The 22,599-nt window shown below is 41.4% G+C and overlaps 1 protein-coding gene across 2 annotated transcripts in view; it reads right to left on the reverse strand.

Moving 5' to 3' along the window:
* The window catches only part of sox6 (SRY-box transcription factor 6), a 127,733-nt gene that overhangs the window by 37,721 nt on the left and 67,413 nt on the right, over positions 1 to 22,599 (reverse strand). The window contains exons 7-9 of one of the 2 annotated variants that reach the window (XM_054771279.1): positions 19,467 to 19,639; positions 17,975 to 18,043; positions 2,595 to 2,718 (exon numbers count right to left, since the gene is read on the reverse strand). In XM_054771279.1, coding sequence (XP_054627254.1) covers positions 2,595 to 2,718; positions 17,975 to 18,043; positions 19,467 to 19,639 — 366 coding nt within the window. The remainder of the gene's footprint in view (positions 1 to 2,594; positions 2,719 to 17,974; positions 18,044 to 19,466; positions 19,640 to 22,599) is intronic. The other variant, XM_054771280.1, reaches the window with a different exon arrangement.

Consider the following 22,599-nt stretch of genomic DNA (forward strand, 5'->3'; position numbering starts at 1 on the left):
TCTCTTTCACTTTGCCCCTCGCCTGCTTGCCTCACTTTGCAATCTTGTACAGCACACACAGCACAATGTGATACGGGCCATGGAAATTCAATCCCCATTTAGAAGCAAATAAAATCACATGGCAGTAGTGGTTTCAAATAGTGCTGGGTTGGATGTATGGGCCTGCGCTGTGGTTATTTCTACACCTCCTTCATTTCGGTATCGCTTTCTCCCTTGTCTTTCCGTTCTGCCCGTGATGTAGTTATTTGGGAATAATAAATGGCGGGACGTCTTTAGATGTCATGTGAAACCTGGGGAGGGTCATGTCCTAAATGAGCCTATATTCAGCACATAGGCTCCTGACTTCAGCTGGATGGGTGCTGTGACATCTTCGTGTCATTGTTGAATTGAGTATTATGTTTGGAAACATCTTTTAACCATGCACAAAGCTTGGACTGCTAGAGTAGCGCCGTATGATGTGGTTTATTTGTTTCAGACATGCTTAACAAGTTGCACTAAGGAACATCACTTGGTTACAATTGCACACCATACCTGAAAAGGAGTTGGAAGAAGCAGAGCTTATTACATCATAACGCTTCTACATATCTATTACTGATAATTCAATCATATCTTTTACATGTTGACATGTTGAAATTAAAATATTTCGCTTGCTTACATTTTGTCATTTACATTTTATTCACTTCCTGTGCAAAAAGAAAGGAAGGTGGTAAAAAAAAAATATCAAGAAGCAAATAGGAGTTAAAATAATGACACAATAAACCTTATGCAGTGTTATGGAAAAGGAAGAAATAAAAATAGAAAAAATAGGATAAATTAAGATTAAAATTGAATAAAAGTGATAAAATAGGAATAAATTGTTAGTAATACATAGGAATAAGTTAGAATTAGTGGAGACAAAAACACTGAGAATAAGTATATGAAATGTTCTGTACAAATTTACGTACAATTTACAGGTAATTTCTGTATATAAATTGTATAACGGGAACGGTACAGCATCCTTATGGTCATCACAACACTTGACTTGAAGTCTGTACCGGTTGGGAACTTGGTATGGAGCTTTCAGTTCGGAACGGCTGTGTACCGATTCGATCAGAATACAACTACATGTATTTGTTACGCCCCTATTATGTTAAAGCTGTACAATGACTTGAAATTGTATGAGGACAATATCTGAGAGCTTGTTTCAATGCCGTCTTGATGTGATGTTAACTCTTACCAGCCTTTGTGGAAAAGAGAGTGTGGCATCACCCTGCAGGAACATGAGAGCTTCATGGGACTGAATGCTTTGATATCTTAGTAAACAGTGTAGATGGGGTGCACAATCCTAGTTGTTTAAAAGATGATCTGCTGCCTGAAAGGCTGTGCTTGTCTACCATACAATGCCAGGCCATTGAGCACAGTCGGTGAATAGGGTGATGACTTACCACCATCGTGCCTGCGTGACTTTGTTGCCATGTGAGCACAACAGGGTTAGGGTCATAAGCAGTGGTCCCTGGGAGCTGTCTCATAATGATAACATCAGATTAATGCGCTTTAGTCTTGGAAGTGAATGCTTGGCCACTTCCGTCGAAGAAAAAGACCATGGCAGCATACTGCATGCACTGCAGGTGGGTGTGATAACATTGTCCTCTTTGGGTATATTGTATTGGACGGGTGGGGGAAATAATAGATGTTTTGAAATACCTCTCCCGTAACCGTCATTTTCCAGACTCCCTAAGCTATTTCTTCATGAAGTCATGCATTATGCAGCAATCATATAGACGGCAACCTCTGACCATGATTCCATAATAGCTTGTGTTACTTGAAATAAAACATTTTCTATGTCAATCCTATGTGCAAAAAGCACAGTGGTAAAAGACTCCCCCTCAGGCACTTTGTTTAGGCTGTCATGCCTCCGTAGTTCCAAAATAGCTGACATTTCATCCTGTGGTTTTATAGTTAATTCATTAACTGCACTTCCACACCTTTTAATGTTCTTCTGCAAACCTGCTGACTTCCTTGGGTTTCCTTTGCTGAGAGCAGTCATCTTCTATGTTCTGGTTCACTTTTTCAATGCACAAGGACTTGCTTTGTTCTGGACATAATATTTTTGTCAAAACTGAGAAGACAAAATAAGCCTGTTTAAGTAAAGATATTTGTAGTTTGTCAGTAACACTGCCAGGATCCAAATACAGAAAGGAAGAATGAATGCATTTATTTTGCAGAGGTACATATTTGATTGCGTTTCTATTCAGGTGAGTAAACCTGCATTGACCTTTCCCCCCCTCTTTAGTTCTGAAGGCATTCAAGCTTGCTATTAGCTATATTCTCAAGAAACCCTGTTTCTTACATTACACATGATGTATAGTTGTCCGACTTTGTTTTTTTTTAAATAGTCCCATGCAACAATAAAAGGCTCTTTCTCATTGGAAAACCCATCATGCATAGCTCACTGACTGTCTCAGTTCATCTGTTAAAAGATTCCTTGAACCTAAATCTCAAGTTTTTGTTTATTATGTATGCTTAATCAAACACAACAAATGTTAATGGTAGAGTGTGATACATGTGTAAGGAAAGCACATGGGGGATGAAATGGCTTAAATTGCAAAGCATACCTGGTTTATACGACATTCCGGGAGGGAAGAGAAAGCCTTGCTGGGCAGCAGCGGCTGCTGCCAGAGTGCGTTGGTCGTGTGGAAAAATGGGGATCATGAGCGGAGGCATGTGACCCTGGACCTGCTGAACAGATAGAGAGTGGAGATCAGAGAGAGGCCTAAGCGAAGGCATGGTACACTGAAACACAGATTACACTCAGGGTGGGGTTGAGTCCAGATCACAGGTCTCCCTAACGCATGCTGACAGGGGGCTCTGGGGCAATGGTGGACCCTAGTGTACTCACACACTACCTGGCAGATCTACGCCTGCCCTCAGTCCAAAAAACAGTTTGGCTTTAAGACATCAAAGGCTGCACGTATTGTTCCATCATCATCTCTTCATGACTTCTGCAGAGAATTACTGTAAATGTTGTGTGAAGCATCCACTGGCTCCCTGACTGCTACAGCAGAGATTCTTCAGTGCATTCCACACCTCACATACTGATAGAAAGTTTTCAAAAAGACTTTGGAGCATGTAGTAAATATTTTTGCAACAACATGAGAAAACAGCAGGCAGCTGAAAGGTGCCTGCCACTTGATATATTTCATTTTACTTTCTGCCTGCCTGTTGCAGTCTCATATTAACCTTCACCAGCCAGTCATTTGCTGACTTCCCTACAGGGAATATCAACACAAACTCCACGCTTGTGTCAAGGGTGGGTGAGCAGCTTATGTCTCCAAAGTGCTGTGTGGGGGTTTGCACACATGCAGCAAGGTCCAATCTTACTGTCACTCTCTGCTTCCTGAATATCTTTGATGGGGAGCAGCCCGGCTACCATGGGCCTGCGAGGGTTAATCTAGCATCGGGCCAGGCCACCTCAGGGGAACCTGCCTGGAAAATGGGTTAATAAAGGTCATCCCCTAAAATAAACACTTTACAGAATGTTTCACCATTCAACCCTTCTTAAAATCAACTTGCAATAAAAGCTGGTCTGTGTGCAATTATTGCCGCTGCATTGGGGCATGAAATCAGCGTGCTCAGAGCAGCAACTTCCCCTCTTGTTCTGACTATGGTCTGCAAAGATCCCCACTTTTTCAGCACATACAGTCTAACCAATTTACACCTCTCATAGTTCGCACCTACTCACAACAAACACACTGATCCATCCAGAGGTGCAGAGCTACACAAAAAAACGGGGACAAAAAACAATTTGTCTTCTGAGCTTTTCCAGAAGTTCAACAAAGATAATTATAGACATGTATGTCTAATGTATGTCTAAATGTATGTTCTAAAATCAGTTCTGTAAAAATGTGCTTATATCAGGTAAAACAACTAAATGGTGACAAATAATTGCTTTATATAGGGATTTCTGCACCATGTTACCAAGCTGAAAGGTTTAGCAATGGATGTTGGCCTCACTGTTGTGCGACATATGGAAAAACGTAATAATTAATGTCATAACATAACACGAGGCAAGTGACAGGTTGAGGGACACTGGAGAACAGTTTTTCTCTGTCTGGCTGTGTGGACACTAAAACCAGATGGGCTCTGCTCCTGAAAGTACACCTTGTGTATTCATATCCCTCCAAATGAGAACATGGTACTCCATGCGTTTGAAGCAATTAATTTGAAAACAACCCTTAATAACAATATTTATTGTCAAATACTTTACTCATTCTTAATTTTTTTAGGGCTGTCAAAAATAGCACATTAACGGCGGTAAATAATTTATGTCATGACGTTAAAGTTTTTAGCGTAATTAACGCATATGCATCATGGTAAGTCACGGCTCAGTTATGATGACAAACGGCGGCACAGTGTAGCTCCCCACAGAGTCACACAGAGTCTGACGCTCTTTTACAACTTTATTCTGACATGAACACATCAACAACAGTGTAATTCCGAGACAGACCGCGAGATGCATTCACGGACACTCCGAACATCAAAACGTGTGTATGTGTGGTCTAAATGAACAGAAATGCAAAGAAAAACAATACATGGATATTCTGATCACTCACCTTATAACTCTTAATGCGGAAGTACAATTTGCTGCATTTACGTTTGCTAGGAAATCCCAGAAAATTCACTCAAAACATGTGAATTCATCTTAGATTACGTGGTGTCTTTGAACGCAACTCCTCCTTGCTCATAATAACACAGTTAAAGTCTGATTAAAATATTATATATATTATAGTTAAAGAAACTAGTGTTAGGTAAATAGATTTTCCGATATGTGTGCCATCTCTTAACTTGATTTAAATTTTCAGGTAATTTGGCACCGTTGATACATACAAATATATATATAATCCTGCTCTATCATTTATCTTGCTTTCAATAAAATACAGTAAAAATGGGCATATTTCAGACATTTCAATCATCCATCCATCCATCCATCCATCCATTTTCTTCCGCTTATCAGGGTCTGGGTCGTGGCGGTAACAGTCTCAGTAAGGAAGTCCAGACTTCCCGGTCCCCATGTTCCCAGGCCAGCTGTAAAACATAAGCCCTCCAGCGTTTCCTAGGTCTGCCTCGGGGCCTTCTCCCGACTGGACATGCCCGGAACACCTCACCAGGGAGGCGTCTGGGAGGCATCCGGACTAGATGCCCGAGCCACCTCAACTGGCTCCTGTCGATGTGAAGGTGCAGCAGCTCTACTCTGAGCCTATCCCGGATGATCCAGCTCCTCACTCTATGTCTTAGAGTGAGTCCAGCCACCCTACAAAGGAAACTAATTTCAACCGCTTATATCCGCGATCTCGTTCTTTCAGTAACGACCACAAGCTCATGACCATAGGTGAGGGTGGGAACATAGATCGACTGGTAAATTGAGAGCTTTGCCTTCCAGCTCAGCTCTCTCTTCACCACAATGGTCCGGTACAACAGCAGCATTACTGTAGACGCTGTGCCGATCCGCCTGTCGACCTCACACTCCACCCTTCCCTCACTTGTGAACAAGACCCCGAGATACTTGAACTTGTCCACCTCGGGAAGGATTTCATTCCCAACCCGGAGAGTGCAATCCACCCTTTTCCGACTGAGAACCATGGCCTCGGATACTGAGTCTCATCCCCGAAGCTTCACACTCAACTGCAAACCTCCCCAGTAAACGCTAAAGGTCACAGCCCAATGAGGCCATTAGGACCACATCGTCGGCAAATAGCAGAGAGGAAATCCTAAGGCCCCAGAACTGTACTCCCTCCACACCTTGGCTGCGCCTAGAGATTATGTCCATGAAAATTATGAACAGAATCGGTGACAAAGTGCAGCCTTGGTACAACCAGGCTCCTGCTCCGGTTGTACAAGGACCGAATGACACGTAGTGGCACGCCATTAATCCCTTACCTCCACAGGACCCCCCACAGGACACTTCCAGGGACATGGTCAAATGCCTTTTCCAAGTCCACAAAGCACATTTAGACCGGTTAGGCAAAATCCCCGTCCAGTATCCTTGCAAGGGTGTAGAGCTGCTCCAGTGTTCCACGACCGGGACAAAACCACATTGCACCTCCTGTAGCCGAGGTACGACGGTCGTATCCTTCTCTACAGCACCCCCTCGGTATAGACTTAGCCTATAGTTGGAACAAACCCTCCAGTCACCCTTCTTGAAAAGGGGGACCACCACCCCGGTCTGCCAATCCAGAGATACGGTGCCTGACTTCCATGCAATGTTGAAGAGAGGTGTCAGCCAAAACAGTCCCTCAACATCCAGTGCTTCCCCTTTCTGAGGCGTCGGACGGTTTGCCAGAACCTCATCGTGGCCGACCAAAAGTCATGCTCCATGGCCTCACTGAACTCCTCCCATACCTGAGTTTTTGCTTCGACCAGCGCCGAAGCTGAGTGCCACTTGGCCTGCTGGTACCAGTCACCTTCTTCAGGAGTCCCTGAGTTAATCATGATTAATTAATTTGAAAACCGTGATTAGTCTAATTAAAAATTTTAATAATTTGATAGCCCTAGTTTTTTACCCCCTTGTATCTAAAATTAATGGTTGGTGAAATTAAAACAGTTGATGATATAAAAAGATACCGCCTAACTGAGAGGGTAGAACCGTTAATGAAGAAAACCCAACACATTTCCCCCTTGCAACATTAAATATAATTTATTTCAGGATATCAGCTTTTATTACTTTTAATCATTTTTAAAATATAGTGCAAAATATACGGGATTTACCCAGCCAAAACTGAGAGCATTAATGTGTACTGGTGGAAAAATAAATGCATGGGGTTTGAATGGGCGTGATTTGCAGTAATGAGCTTCAAGCATTAAAGTTTAATAAACAGCAACTAATGTCAGAGCCAGGCAAATCAAATTCTGAGGAGCATCAAGGTGGGAACAAATAGTGGAGCATACTGGGCCTGTCAATTAACTGCTTGCACATTGCAGTGTAGATTCTAGCATAATGCAGAGTGTTTTTCTAAGTAGGGAACGTGAAAAGAAGTTGTGAGTGAGTGGATGTAGAGAGGTACAGTAGATGTGCCAATGAAATGTGTCGCCAAGATGATTTGGAGGAGCCGCACAATGAAGCGGAGCAGATGTGAACTTGGACGGTGTCGTTCCTTTTTCCATGTCAATACAACGGCATTATCGTGCTGGCGTCTCTTCTTTGTCTTAGCACTGCTAAAAACTGGATAATATAATTTCACACCATCTGCCCCCAAGCTTCATTAAAGAACCATGAGTGGGCAATCTTTGAGGAACAGGTGCTATTGTTTGTCCCTCAAGACCCAGCGCTAAGGATCTGACTCTGAATACTTGAAGAGGAGCATCTGTAGTGATCAGTCACACAGACTTGGCGGAGGCCCCCGTCTCTGCCAGAGTGCGCTCCAGCAGAGGTTTCCTGGGGAGCTCCGCCTTCTCTCAACATATATCATCAATTCAGATGACCTGATGAAGTCTGTAGCAGACCAGCACACAAGCTGCTTGCCTTTGTGGGAGATGCTTCTGAGTGTTTGATTAATAGAACCCACTTGTAGTTGTAAGGCAGGGAAACAGAACAAGGACCATATTGAAACCTTGTGTAGTTGTTAATCAGGTTGCTTTCCAAGACAATTTATTGCCGTTTAAATCACTCCATTCACAATTTTCCAGGTTTTATTTATTTGTGTTTTGTTTTGCAGTTCTTAATGCTAAACAAAGCAGATCTGGAAAATAAACATGCAAAAGTCACGATATACGTAGATAAAGTACTTAATTACAGGGTGTCCCAAAAAAAATGCATAATTTCATAGTCTAATAGCAGCCAATTTTTGCTCAAATGATCTCAAATTCTAACACAATGTGTAAAATGTGTAATGACTGGTCAATTGCGCCCCTCTACCTATTAACCTAGAGGAGGTTTGAGAGAATCACTGAGGTCCTGGAGGATGTTATGCAAGACATGCTACGACATATTTGGCAGGAGCCGAACTTAGGGTTGGACATCGTGTCTCGGTCTCATTTTTAAATTTTGATTCCTAGTTTTGATGCCCACTGAGCTTATTAAAAGTAAACATCTTTTGTGAAAGTGTACAGTACTCGTGTAGAAAGAAATGCCATAACATTTATATTTATTTGAATAGTTTGATATATATATTGACAGTAGCCCTGTGAGAAATTCATAGTGAAGTTCATTTAAAAAAAGTTCCTATGATTTAATTACAGAGAAGTTCAGACATTTCATCCAAAAATCATTCTGGTTAGCGCCCTCATTTAAACCATGCAAACACTTATGACCCCGCCTCTTAAAAGCATTGGAATCGAGAATCTTTAGGAAATGGTATCGAACTGAGGAATTTGAATCTGACTTGCGTGTGTGGTGTCCCAGGATGTGCACATATTAAACATTTGCGAAACCTTGTGAAATTGGTTATAAAATCTCTATCCGTTTCAATATGTTGTTGGAATTTAGATGAGTAAATCTTTTATTTTTCAACATGAAGCCAATTTAATGTAATTTGCCTCAGACATGCAGTTACACCGATATTTGTATCTGAAATTATGTAAAAAATGTCGGGACACCTTGTATATTGTGAATAAATAAATCTCCTGTTTCGCAGTAGTGAGCCACAACAGCCATGCGTACATACATCTCCCAGATGCTGAGAGCAAATGGAGACGTACAACACCGGCCTGGGCCTCCTGTCAGCACCCATGTTCCTGACTCTCTGATGAAGCTTTTTCAAAGCACCCAGGGGGCCTTAGGATCCCTCCATTCCCTCACCCCTTCAACATCCAAGCACTGATCCACACTGGCTTCTGTATAGACTGCAAAGTGAATAGAACTAGGAGAGGAGTTGTTGCTTTTACTGTCAGAATCATTGAGTGTTAACAAGATAAAGAAGCTGTAAAAAAAATCTCCTGCCTCTTTAACCCCCATGTTTCATGGTTATTAGCTTGAAAGGACTTTCTGTGTCTAATATCCTGATTAATTGCTACTTGACACCCAAAAGCACACCTCTCACACTGATGCTTCTGTTGGATATTATCTGAATTAATTTGCTTTGAGTAGACTTTGAGAAAGCTGAACCATTACAAGACAAAGAGGTGACTCTTCTGAGGGGCTTGCCGTCGAGATGTAGATATGTAAATTGATATAAATGACAAAAAAAGATGGCAATGACCAAAAAAAAATCATAATTTTAATACATTCATCCACAGGTAATTAGCTGTCATATCTCCAGCTCTCACTTTCTTTTTCACATATTCTGTGGGAGGGATTTTCTGTAACATTACTCAGCTGTTGCGTGAAGAACTGAGAGATCACACTTCGTCCCTCCCCTCGATTTCCAGTGAGTTGCACCGCAAACACTGTGATTGAGAAGAAATCACCTTTTTGTAATCCATTTTAACGTAAAGTGTTTGGTTTCACTGCAGCAGCAGCACTAGACACTAGACAGCGGGATATGTTTAACACTCACCACGGTGTACACAGTCCACTGGGTGTACACTGTACTGGTGTCTTAACAGCAGAAAGGGTTGAATCCTGTGTGACAATTTGACCCTCCACGTGAAAATCAACATCTCTTTATGCACAGTTGTTGGCTACAAGTCACCTCCCAGGCAGATCACAATTGATTATTCATTGAGTTCTTACATGGCAGTCACAATCAACAATAGTGTGCGCAGATAAACGTTTGATGCTGCAGATCTCTGCATCTAAATGAAGTAGAAGAGTCTGACCCTTTTCTAGATGTATGACATTTGAAGTCATATATCAACAAGAAGTAAACAAGTCCCAGAATGTTTTCACTGAACAATTTGGGGTGCAGAGCAGATAGTCTTTGCTCAGGCTTGAGTGTGACGCTGCACATCAGTTGCGCCTGTGTGTATTATGCCAAGTGCTGCTCAGGATAAAGTGCAGCAAATCCATGCATTTTGAGAGTAGTGAGGTCAGGCCATCCAGACAGAACAACCAATAGATGACTTCTTGTTTTGCTAAGTCCTTACACAGTAAAACAAGCCTTCTTGGAGAACAGCCACTTCAATAAGTCTGTATTACGTCGACGGGAGCTTGAAAGCAGGGTAGACCAACCCACTGACCCGCCTAACACACACACACACACACACACACACACCACTTGAAATCCTTCCACTCCTCCCCATCACACCACCTCACTGCATCAGAATTCTGAGTAAAAGTGATGGTTTGTGTTTGCTCAAGTACACTGAATGGCATTTCTGCACTCGGCTTTAATGTCATGTTTTTTTCAGATTATGTGATGCAGCAAATTTACAGTACATACTGTAGCAAACTTTGTATAAAAAAATGTTTTGAGCATTTGAATACAATGCATGTCATCTGTGTGCACACTGACACACGTTTCCTCTATTTCATCCTTTTTAACACAGACCGTTTTACAATTAAATTTAAATGTTATAGATTTGCAAAGGAGATGAGATTTTTTGAATTAATATCCCTTCAAGGTTTTGCCATGAAATAAAGGTTTCCACGGAACACGGCAAATCCATAGGGACCCTCCTCAAACAGCATTTCTAATGACAAGAAAGAGCGAGCAGACAAACAAACCCACGAGTGGCTCTGAGACTTGCATCATTATCCCACACATACATCCACATTCTGTGGAAATGCATCATTGTCGGGGTGCAGGAAGGTTTTAAAGAACATTTGACATGGATTATTCACATTGGCAGCTACAGCTGAGTGATACCAACATGGGGAGGAGAAGTGGAAATGACCAGGATTCCAACAAAAGGGTGATGAAAAGGACTGTATGGGTTAAATATTTTGGGACTCATTACAATGGAAATGCGCAAATGTACCGAACAGATCTAAACCAAACAGTTATACTTTATTGATAAAAACCAACAAATTAAAATTCATACCATTCTTTTCAATGGTAGACTTTGCAAGAAAATACAGCCCATTCACGGCGTTCCATTGGGGAATGCTTGGATTCTCCTCCACCCCAAAAACAAGAAGCTCCTTTCTTACGTTGGCTATGGGCTGAATGCTTTGCTTTGCCACCCCCAGCCCTAAGAAAACACGCACCCCCTTCACGCTGCTGGTGCCCCCTGTACACAGTGGATCCTATTAATGCAAAGCTTTCTCCATGTGTGAGTGTAGCCACTGCTGAAGATGATGGGCATGTAAAGCCAAGGCAAAGACAAAACAGTTTGCACAACATTAGTTAAAAAAACACAGTTTATGCATATCGGTAGGTCAAAACCACATCAGCTCCACACTGCAGGATGTGTTCTCCCTCAACTGAAGGCAGCCCACTCCTGGTCTAAGAAAACAGGTTCCTCGTTGTAATCCTTAGGCGTAACGTTAATACACTTAATTCTTTCTATGTGCGCGCCAAGTATGCATTATCACCATTTAGGACTGCTTCTTTCAAAATGCACTCACCCCTTAATGCTGATGTGATGCGCGCTGTAAGAATTGGTGATTGTTATGACTTGCTGGTATGCTAAATGAACCCTTTCCAGATCTGTGTTACAAACCCCTTAGGTGACTTATTTTAAGTATACCCTCAGGTGTGATTTCACACATTACCCACATTCATGTGGCACCTCCCAAATGGGGGCTCTTAATTATCGGTGTTTAAACTCCGGAGGTGTCTGAATACACGCGTACGCAACAAAGCATGCCTTTTATTGTGTAACGCATGACAATAATGAGGCCTTGTTTACCTACACTCTTGCCTTTAGAGAGAGCTCAATAGCATTTCATCAACGCCACACCTTATCATGCATATTTATTGACTTTCACATTTCATGCAGGAGAAATGTGAAGTACAACCTCTTTTTGTTTCCCGGAAGACGCAGCCCGTCTGTTTGTATCCCTGCAACAAAAATGAGTTTTAGCACACAATTAGTGTTAACTAGCCCGCTTCGTTTGCCAACCCTCAGTGAACGCTGCAGAGACTGCTTCTGCTCCACCTTTTTTTGTGCATGATTAGGTCTTAACAGTGTGAGGATGGCTTTATTGTTCAATTTGCACACGACTATATAACATCAGCATTTCTTCTGCTTCCAGACAGTAAGTCACATTTCATAACTAATTAAATTGATCCCCACCCCGCCAGTAGAGCCCACTAAAGGGAATTGTTTGTATCCAAGTGTCAATATATTAAATCACAGGGGCTAATGAGTCAGGTCATGGTTTTCTTTTATCTTCCCTCTTGCATGTGCACATCTTCATCAGCTAACAGTCTCCTTAAATGGGGGCTGAACGGGCTGGACTGAGCCTCCCTGGGTGAAGGCCAAGTGTGTCTGACTAGGCTGTTAATACCGCCACATAATCCTACTGGCAGGCTTTCTCCACACAAGAGAAAGCACATCATCAACACACAACAACAGGCTCTCTCTCACACACACAAACAAACACACACACACAGACCAACATCTTCTCATTTTGCCGTGCTGTTATTCTCCCATTACGATGATAACGGTTCCAATCTAACTGTGCTAATTGGGGGAATCACGGATTCTCTTTTAACAATGTCTATTTTGAGCTTTGTTTTTTCCCTCACACTAAGATGATCACTTCTGCCTGGGAGACAACTAAAGCATCCTAGAACACACAAAGTATCCCTATTATCTTAGTGCAATTACCATGCAGCCCTGTGTTTATTTAAACTAATGTGACTGGTTTAAAATATTTACCATAATATTGTTTTTTGAAGGCTTTGTTCCCTTAAATTGGCAACTAGGGAGAATGTGCATGAAATTACTTACTTGCATTGGATGATATGCATATTCCATTTGAACATAATAAAGCAGGAATTTCAACTTGATTACGGTAATAGCGCATGTTCTTGTAACAAATGCATTACAGCAAGCACAATGCTGACTAAAGGCCCTTTGTTATGAAATAAACAGTAACAGTACATCAATTGGCTGATTCAAAATACAAAATATTTCGTGCTTGTGTGCTAACTTTTGCAAGTGTACCACGATTTTTCATATCATGAAAGCAAATGTCTCCCACTGTTTACTTCCACACTTTAAAACCCGTTGTGTGCCCACGACATCAGTGCAATGGCTTTTTTTTTTCTTTTATCTTCACTGGCTTTTTTATGAAGAATACACACACACACACACACACACAAACACAAACACACATTCTGTCTGAGGGCAGAAATTTCAAATGGGACACTGGAAATGTAGATTATTTTTCTAACCATAGAGTGATGAGATTGATGGGTGAAATGAAATCAATTGACTATGGGAGGAAACTTCTCACAGTTAGCACAAGAATGCCATGCGACATTTTGAACCTGTAGTGTTTGTTCTATTACCATTTTCACAAAAAAAAGAGCACTTTCATTCATATAATTCTGATTAAAAGCTTTCCCCTGTTTCATCTGCTTTCTCTCGTCTGTTTGTGAAGATAAAGTTCAGCCTGACCTTTGAGCTACTATTTATTCTCTTGATGTTTGTATCAGTGTGTGGTGTCCTGTGTTGTCATCTCTGTGGATGTGGGTATGCACATGCAACTGTGTGTTGTTGTGAAATAGAAAGCCATGCACAGGGGGCTGCTGTTAAATGTGCATAAGGTAGAGGCAAGGCAAAATAGAAGGAACACAATAGTTTGGTCATTATTGCTTGGCTTTTCATTCCTTCATTATTCCATTTTGAGTGTTTGCAGAAGAACAGTTCTGTCCTCTGATAATATATATTTTATTTGTCACATGTTTATTTGTCACATGTGTGGCATAAAGTCCTCAACAACGCTCCACTAAATCAACTCAGAGCTAATCTTATGGTGGGATTGAATTAGTGCCAACCACAAGGATAGACTGAGTGAAGAAAACAAGCAAGCTGAGGGAAAACACACACAAAGCTGTGAGCTGACATTTTCAATAAGCCCCTAACATTGCAATCGAAACATCTGCTACCTTTAAAACAAGTGACATTGTAATCCCAAGACACAAAGACTAAATCTCTCCGCCTCTCTTGTAAGAACAGTAAGACAGGATGAAGAGAGTGGTAGCTATTCACAAAGAGCAGCGACTTGATTAAACTTCATTGTTGGCAACTTCTTGAACTAAGCCTAAAAAAAACCACTCACTTCCGTCAGATTCTCTTCGATCCATATGTGAGAAAAGAAGAAACCTTGAAAGCACACATGCAGCTTGTCAACAACAGTCTCAGGTTACAGTGCCTGTGTTTTGGACAGTTTATGATTCCCACTGATGCCTCATCAATACGATGCCTCCGGCAATATGAATTATTTTAAGTTTCCTCCCCGAAGTCAAACCAGAAGGATTTTGGTATCCAGTGAGGTCTTCAATAAAGTTTAATGCTTTCTGAGCAAGCGGCAGAGTAACTGGATCCCTCAACACCACTCATCACTTTGCTAAAGGTCTGTGACATACAGGCTGGAAGCTTGTTTACACGACTAATTAAGGCAAAGCTGTGATATATTAAAATGGCTTTTTTTTAGGGCAGTTTTAATTAAAGCAGAATGGCAAAAAAACAGTACTGACTTGTCCTTGCCTGCCTTTGCTGCTCTGTCATCACACTGCATGTTGAAAGGTGGTTTAAGGGTGTGAGATTTTAAACAATGTAGTATTAAAAGAGCATTATATGTGTTTGTATTCATTCATGATCTGTCACTTCTAAGTGTGACGAGCAAAGAGCCCAAAGAGCATAGGAATTTCTTCATCAGAATTTTTTACATTTTTTTTTTATTCATGGACATGACCAGTGGCTCAAATTTGGCTTTGCAAGATAATTTGTCATATGTATCTCTAGTCAAGTGCTTGAAATGAACATTTAGGACTACTACCCTCATCTCACTCTCAAAACTATGCTTCAAGGGGATTTTTCAGGTGTTATTTGCCTTGAAATACGTGACCAAAGTAGGGGCTACTAAAAGTGACATGCTCGCTGAACACAAATGAAGGACCCTTCAGGAAATCACTAATACCAGCACTCAGTAGTGTATATGGTACTTCATTGGAGAGTGTTTGCTGGATATGTTTTGAAATATAGATTTTTTTTTTCAACGCATAGTCCACTGTTGAAGTCAAAGGTGCTGCGGGAGCTTCTCAAGAACGTCTTTCTTTTGCAAAAAGCCCTTAGCGGGCATTTTTGATGTCCCAGGAGCATCTTAACAAAAAATATCTCGTCATCTGTTGTTTCTTTGCTATCTTGTCATACAAATTTAGCAGTTTGCATGTCAGGCATGTACCACGTGCTCTCTGGTGTTATCCAAAATCAGATTTTTTAGGGTCATATGAAATCCGTTTTATTTTTTTCCAAATTCCGTTTTTAATTTTTGATAATAAAATTTTTACCTTTTACACTTATTTTACCAGCACCCAGTATGTACTTTTGTGACAATAAATCAAATTTATGCAAAAATCTTTACATTTATTGATGCAACACATCATTGTCCAATTTTGCCCAGTATTTTACAAACAGATGTAACTTGGCTAACTTTTCTAACAGCCTCCGTACACAAAAAAATCATCAACAAACTGTAATGCCCGTGCTTGTGGTTAAGCAAGACGCAGTCACTGATGCAATTCCAACTGCGTTATTACTGTAAGATATTTTTCATGACACCCTTATTTTGTTTACACAATTAGGCGGGATGTGCGCAGCACTCTTAGGCCATGTCCACAAGAACACGGATATTTTCAAAAACAAACATTTGCCCCTCCCAGGTGTAAAAAAAAATCTCCATCCACATGTTTTAAAATGATTTCTGTCCACATGAATTGGCATTCACAGGTTGTCATGTGCATGCCAAAGTAATGGTGGCGCTGCAGCCTGGACTGTTAAGGCAATTTCAGCTAATCAGAAGCATCGATGACCTCATTTCCATAGACTCACAACAACAAACATGGCGATTCACAGATACATGTGAACTGCTAGCGAGGTAGCATTACTTTTCAGTAGTAGTGTTCTTTATTAAAATATAACAGATGTGTCTGGCACATTGTCCTTGTTTAATTCAATCCACGACAGTAGTTGGGCAGCACAAGACAGGCATATATAACAGGGAAGCTTTCAATGTGCGGGCGAAGCAGCTGAGTCACACGTAATCACAATCTTCTTGCCATGCGAACATTCTTCCAAAATAACGACATTCTCGTGAAAGTTGTCCCACCAGGTCCGATCGGGTCTTGTCCCAAATCGCCATCGTTGGCGGGAGCGTCGTAGCCGTTTTAGAGAGCAAAATAGCAGCATTATAGCGTCCTCCGAAGCCCATAATGGCGCCTTTGTTCGTCAGCGTAAAGCAAAAGTAGTGAAACGTTTACTCTTATACACACAAAAAGGCATTTCAGTATGCTTAAAAACAGCAGTTATGTTTACTATTGCACACATGAAATTACACTTATCTAATGTGGAACTCTGTGGCGGTATCTGCGTTGCATCTGTCCGCAACAAGCGAAAAGTTCCGTCTTTGCCGTCCACACGCATACACTGAAGCCCGAGTTTTCCAAAATCTTCTCGGAGTTTTATAAAAGCTCTGTTTTAAGGACAAAAACCTCAGTTTGCGTGTGGATGAGCGGCCAAAACGCATAGAAAAATATGTGGGTTTTTTTTTTATCCAAATTTGTGTGGCTCCTCTTATTTTGAAGAGTTGATGATGTCTCTTGACGGTGAAGACGAGCAAGGTGCAAGAATAAGCTTAAAACAATTGCTTGCATTAAAGCGTATAAACTCATTCAGCCTAAGTTGCACACACACAGCCGCACAAGCATGCACTGCTAACCTCAGCTAACCAAGCTAGCTTCCATTCATGCTACGTAAAATAAGAGTTTCAAAGTTTTTTCCCCAACTTTCTTCTGTGTTTCAGGTTGCCCTTTCAAATTGTTTTTGTTCGGGAGGGGGCAGGTTAGTGTTTGTGATGCGATTTCGCCACGATTGAGTGGTCCGCCGGGGAAATACAAACGTGCCTTCTTCTTGCAACGATTGCATTTCATTCATATTATGTCAATTTCTGGGAGATTTCGTGTTTAAAAGTAGATTCCATTTTTATTGGCCAATTCTGCAATTCCTCCCGTGATTCCGTTAATAAGGAAATCATAGGGCCCTAATTTTTTGTGTATTTGTGTTGAGAATTTCAATTTTAAGAGTTGAAATCTGCCCTAAGACAGCATGCAGTTAAAGTCTTATATTGTTTCTCTGACGATGCAACAATGTCCACAAAAATGATGAGAATCTCTAACATAACTGTTAAAAAAAAAAAGCTGGCAAGGAGTCAAGATCCCACAAAATATTTATCTGCCTCACCTCAGCAGTGTAGAACAAATTCAAGTGATGGTCGAGAGGGGGAGGAGAAGGTGGATGAAAAGTGCGTGCACATATCTTGGAAGATCTGCACTAGCATCATCTAGCCAGGGAGGGTTGCAACCTTGACCACATCAAGCCCTCATCTAGCCAGTACAGTCTGGCTTCACTGTGCAACAACGCCCTGCCTGGGTGGTCTTTCATTGCATCCGTGTATACCCTTATCAAATCAGGCAAGCACAAAAGCAAAATGATAACTGTGAGGAAAAACTAAAGCAAGTGACGTAATGGCAGTAAACGTACGGAACTTCCAGGTTCTGCCAAAGTGTGCCACACTGGCCTTCTGAGACTGACTTATTTCAGAGGCATTTAGCAGCCTCTTTCATGTCCCCCACCTCCAGGCAATGCTCCATCTACAACACTCATTAGCTGTTGTTACTTTTTTTTTGTTATTTAAGATGTGCTAATTATTCTCCTTCGTATTCTATCGACCTCCCAGTCACCAACGTGTAATTATCATTTGATTAGTGTGAATAAGTCGTAGCATGACACAGAAATATTCAAAATGGTTCAGCCCAGCAGTGGTGCACTTTGTGGTGCACTGTGTATTTTGGGACTGTCTCGTCTTTCACTTGTAATCATTGTACTCTGCTGCAGCGCCATGTGTAGACATTGTGTCACAGGGGCCAAGAGTAACACATGTACTGACCTGGATCTGCTGCTGGAGGAGGTTGATTTTGTGCTGCTGCTGCAGAAGCTGCTGCTGTTGTCTGGCAATCTGTTTGGAAACAAAACATGAGATGGGAAATCAGTATGAATGAGTGATGGAATGAAATCCAATTGGCTCCCCCGTTTAGTAAAGGCACAGTAGTGTTGTGGTGAGACATACATTAAGAATGTATAAAAAAATGTGAAATACCAGACATGAATGCCTGTCTAAATATTTTCTTATATATAATTTATATATTACATACTAAATGTACATATGAACTGCGAACCACATTGTCAAACTGGTGGTTAATGATCTTAAATGATTTAAAGGACAGGCAAACCAAGGTCCCACAATGTTTGAGTGACAATCATCCGCATCGTAATCCTCCTCAGTCTCCTTTTCTACATCCCCGCTTGATTGAGCATGACAACCTAGTTTTAAGTGTCATTTAATTTTCATTTTAAAATATAATTACAAAGTGTTCACTGTAAGATATCGTCCGTCTGCAAATGTGTCAAGATTAATTTGTGCTGGCTGCCTCACGAGTGTCAACAGCTAATTACTGCGTTGTATCTTGATGGCTTGATGACATTCTAGCTCTCAGTGGGGCTCCCTCGGCCTCCCTTTCTTTCGCTCTCTTCTCCCCCACTCTATTACTATTCCTACAAATTGAAATAAGGTAAAAATAATAAAACATTTCATGTGTTCGTTAGTGCCACAATGTCCACAAAACCTGCAGAGTTGAGGGTAGTTTGCAAATGAACATCATGGATTGAAAAAGAAATCAATACAGTTAATGTATTATTAGTGTACTTTAAGCAAATGCATCACTTGAAGGTATATGGTCGATCTGTTCATTTACCCCAGCAAGGTCTAAGAGTGTACAGAGAAAACTCTGAGTGAACTCCTTGCTGATAATTGACTCATAGCCATTAGGCTGGCTTCTGATAATAAAAGTGTCGCCCGTGTGGATAGTTGTGTCCTTATTTCTTCCCAGACATTAACACACTTCATGGCCTCTGCTAATTTGCTGATTTGTACAATATGGCTCATTGGCCTGATTTGTGCTGCAAATCTAATGCCAGACTCCTTCTAATAGGACTCAATTTATAAGATCTAGAGGACGTCTATGTTTATATAACATTTAATTCTCACATCCCATTGCATTTCCTAGTACAAGTCATAATAATGTTTTTCCTGCTGCAGAGCACAGATGAGTGCGAGCGAGCATGACTGAAATATCACGGGCTAAATAGAATGCAACATCTTGTCATCATTATTCACAATTCCTTGTAAGAAGTAAACTTTTATTTATAGTTCAGACATAAAAATCAATATTGTGTTCAATGGGTGCAATGCATTTAATGTATTATTACAGATAAATTTTTTTAAATAATAAAAGGGATCTGTAATAATGAGGAAACAAGTTTCAAGATGAGACGAGTAAAAGCAGCAATACAAATCATAGACAGTTGAGAAGTTACTTTACCTGCTCCTGCTGCTGACGAGCTAACTCCATTTGCTGCCTCTGTTTCTCCATTTGGGAGGCAGCAAGCTTCTTTTGTTCGTCATGGGCAGCCAGGAGCTGTTCTCTTAGGCTGATCAGCTGACTGATCATTGTGGAGAGCTGGTGTTCCTTTTCTGCCAGGCTCTCGGGAGTACCTAGGAACAGGACAGGGAGGCATTTGAAATGTGAAGGTAAAAGAACAAACAAGGTGGAGCTTCAGATGTAAGAAAAATGGTGTATGAGATTCCTTAACTGAGTGATTTGTAAGAAAGTCTGCAGAGTGCCTTGACTAAGTGTACACTGCTGAATATACAGGTTTCCATGCTACACAAAGCGATCATTGTTGCCCTATTGTATTGTACGCAATATATACTACAAAGAAAACCACATGCAGGGTGACTTCACTTAGCTGTGTAAGGCCACACAGCCTGTAGTTGCCTGTTTGATTGTTACTGGTGGTCATAGCTTTTAGAAGATACAGGCAAGCTATTGTTGCTTGCATAGATAGACAAAGAGCTGCACGGAGCTTTCAAACTAAGGTGACAGCTCAAGTCATGAAAAACTCAGGCGGGTTTTAAAGAAAATGTAGCACTTGCAGAGGACTCAATTTTTTTATTCTATGGTGATCCCACTAACATAATGGATATGGAGTCCGGCCACAAACAACCACTGTTTGTATGCATACACTCAGCTCTTTGCGTGGTCACATGTCCACAGAGTATATGAGCTCCGCTGCATTGGTCTCTCCATCCGTGTAATCAATGCTAAGTGATCCTACCATTGACTTACACAGCCAACATAATTGCCAGTGAGAGGCTAGACAGTAACTCACTCTCCTCTGACTGCACTCCTGTGTGACAAGCTGTTCGGGCAGAACACAGGAGTAAAGTGACAGAGGAAGGAAAGAGAGAGGGGGACAAGTATAAAGCCATGGTGATACCAAAAAACAGTGCAGTGAAACCTGGCTTCAGGCCAGCAGAAGCTGATTCTTTCCTGGGTGTCTTCCTCTCGCCTCTGGTCACATCTGTCTTGAGTTTCTGCGAGAGCTCCCAGGGGCCCTCTCCACTCAAACTATTTTAATTTGACTAAACACCTGATTTATTTTATCTCTCCGATGAGGAAAGCCGTTTGTCTTAATAGGGCCTGTCAACCTCTGCAACCTATTCAGAGCAATTTACTGGCTGGCTCCTATGAACCTGGGTTTGCCTCGCTCTTCCTCTGCTTCTTGCTGCAATGGAAGAGAGCTGCAATTCTCCATTTATGCTCCTTACAAAAAAAACACCTAAAAGCATCTATTCATTGGGCCCGCGTGCAGCTTGAATTGACTTCTTATTCACCCAACTGGACTTGTCGTGAATGGCTTATCTGTAAAATTTATACAATCGCTATCAATTTAGTTAACCTTTGTCAATGACTGTGCTTTTACAGGTCATCAGCGATACACATCAGTAACTGCCACAATAAATAACAGCTGTAGGAAGAGCAACAACTGGAATAGCCAACTAGAAAGTGAAAGGGAGAAAGAAAACCATCATGGAGGCATGATGAGGCTGATGGACAACTAGATCTAGCTCATTTCCAAATGACACTTTTGGAAATTATCACTGATGTACTGTCAATGTGCAGTATTTGTTTTTTTTTTCTGTGGTGCTGACGACCCGCAAAAGGATCCTCTGGGTGCTTACCATTCAGTGTCCTGTCCAGACTCGAGAGAAGAGAATAGCGAACAGAGGGCCCATTGTTGATATGGTTAGCTGAATTGTGGGAAGCCCAGACTGCTATTTGTCCCCTCCTTTGCCAAGTTTGATCTTTGTCCTTGCACACATTTTGGTTTGTGTTAACCTTTCTTTTTGCTACTACGAAAATGAGGGTATTACAGCTAAAAGAGACTATACCCATGTTAAAGGTAAAGCAAGCACATATGTTTTTTGTGAACTGGTTTGTGTAAAAATCTCTTGCATTGTGGTGTAAATTATGGATCAGCCTTAAAATGCAGATAAAAGTTTTATCGAGTGGTGCAGAAGAGGAAAATTGTGGTCTGTGTCTCCTGACAAAAGAGGCAGTTTCCTGCATATTGTATGGCTTTTAACAGTGCTGGTGCTGGAGTCTGGCAGTTAACATGTCTCCTCACATCGAACCTCAGATTTTGGACAGACAGCCCAGAGATTGATGCTACAAGTAGGCAGCCTGGACATGGTAACACTGTGTGACAAACTCAGCAGGTGCTTCTTTGGATAACGCAGTCAAGGTGTGCTGAGACTGTCTGCTGTCCCGGACTCACATGTTAATTTTAGACATGTGAACTTCACACACAGTTCAGTGCCATAACCCTCAACATTCACCTTTTCAGATTTTTTTCCTCTTTTAAACGTCACAAAGTAGGGCAGAAAACATCAACGAGTGACTAAATAAATGATAAGAGGAAAACAAGCAGAGCCACGGTTGCTCGGGGAGGAATGGGGGTATTTGAGCCTTGCGGTCTTGGGATAAAAGGCACTTTGTAGGGGTGCGATTTGTTCTGTCCAATACTCACATCTCCCTCTCTCTTTGGCTCCCTCCTCTCTGCTCTAATCAAGCAGTCTCTAATTTGGGTTCCAAGTCCAGTACCGGGAAAAAGAAGGAGACTTGTTACTTTGAAGAGTCCCGACTGAATAACACAGATAAAAGATTCAGGCACAAAAAAAGAAGAAAAGCGAGGGAGGCTGAGGGTGAAAAGGGGGAAAATCACAAGGCACCCTATTCTCTTCCTATCCCTTGGTTAGGACAGCTGAGCCATTATGACCAGATCTGAACTGGGCTTTTTTTAGTGCAAGAGGACTGGAATGTCTTTGTCTCTCATCAGTTGGCTTTTGTGGATGTGTCCATATGTTTCAAGCCTATCCTAAGTAAATTAAGATGTGTCTAAACTAGGCATGCTCCAATTGATCGATCAGTATTGGCCTATTTCTATGAAAAAGCATGTGATCAGCATATGCCTATAAATGCCTTTCAACACTGATCACAAAAGCCGATCACCTCTGGATTGTTCTATTGCAGCATGCAGCCCGTAGCGAGCGTCTCCCACTTTCCTTCACACTGCAGAGGCGTGCCAAACCCAAAACAAACATGTCTGCCG

The sequence above is a fragment of the Dunckerocampus dactyliophorus genome, chromosome 3 (assembly GCF_027744805.1).
Source record: "Dunckerocampus dactyliophorus isolate RoL2022-P2 chromosome 3, RoL_Ddac_1.1, whole genome shotgun sequence".
NCBI classification, from domain to species: domain Eukaryota; kingdom Metazoa; phylum Chordata; class Actinopteri; order Syngnathiformes; family Syngnathidae; genus Dunckerocampus; species Dunckerocampus dactyliophorus.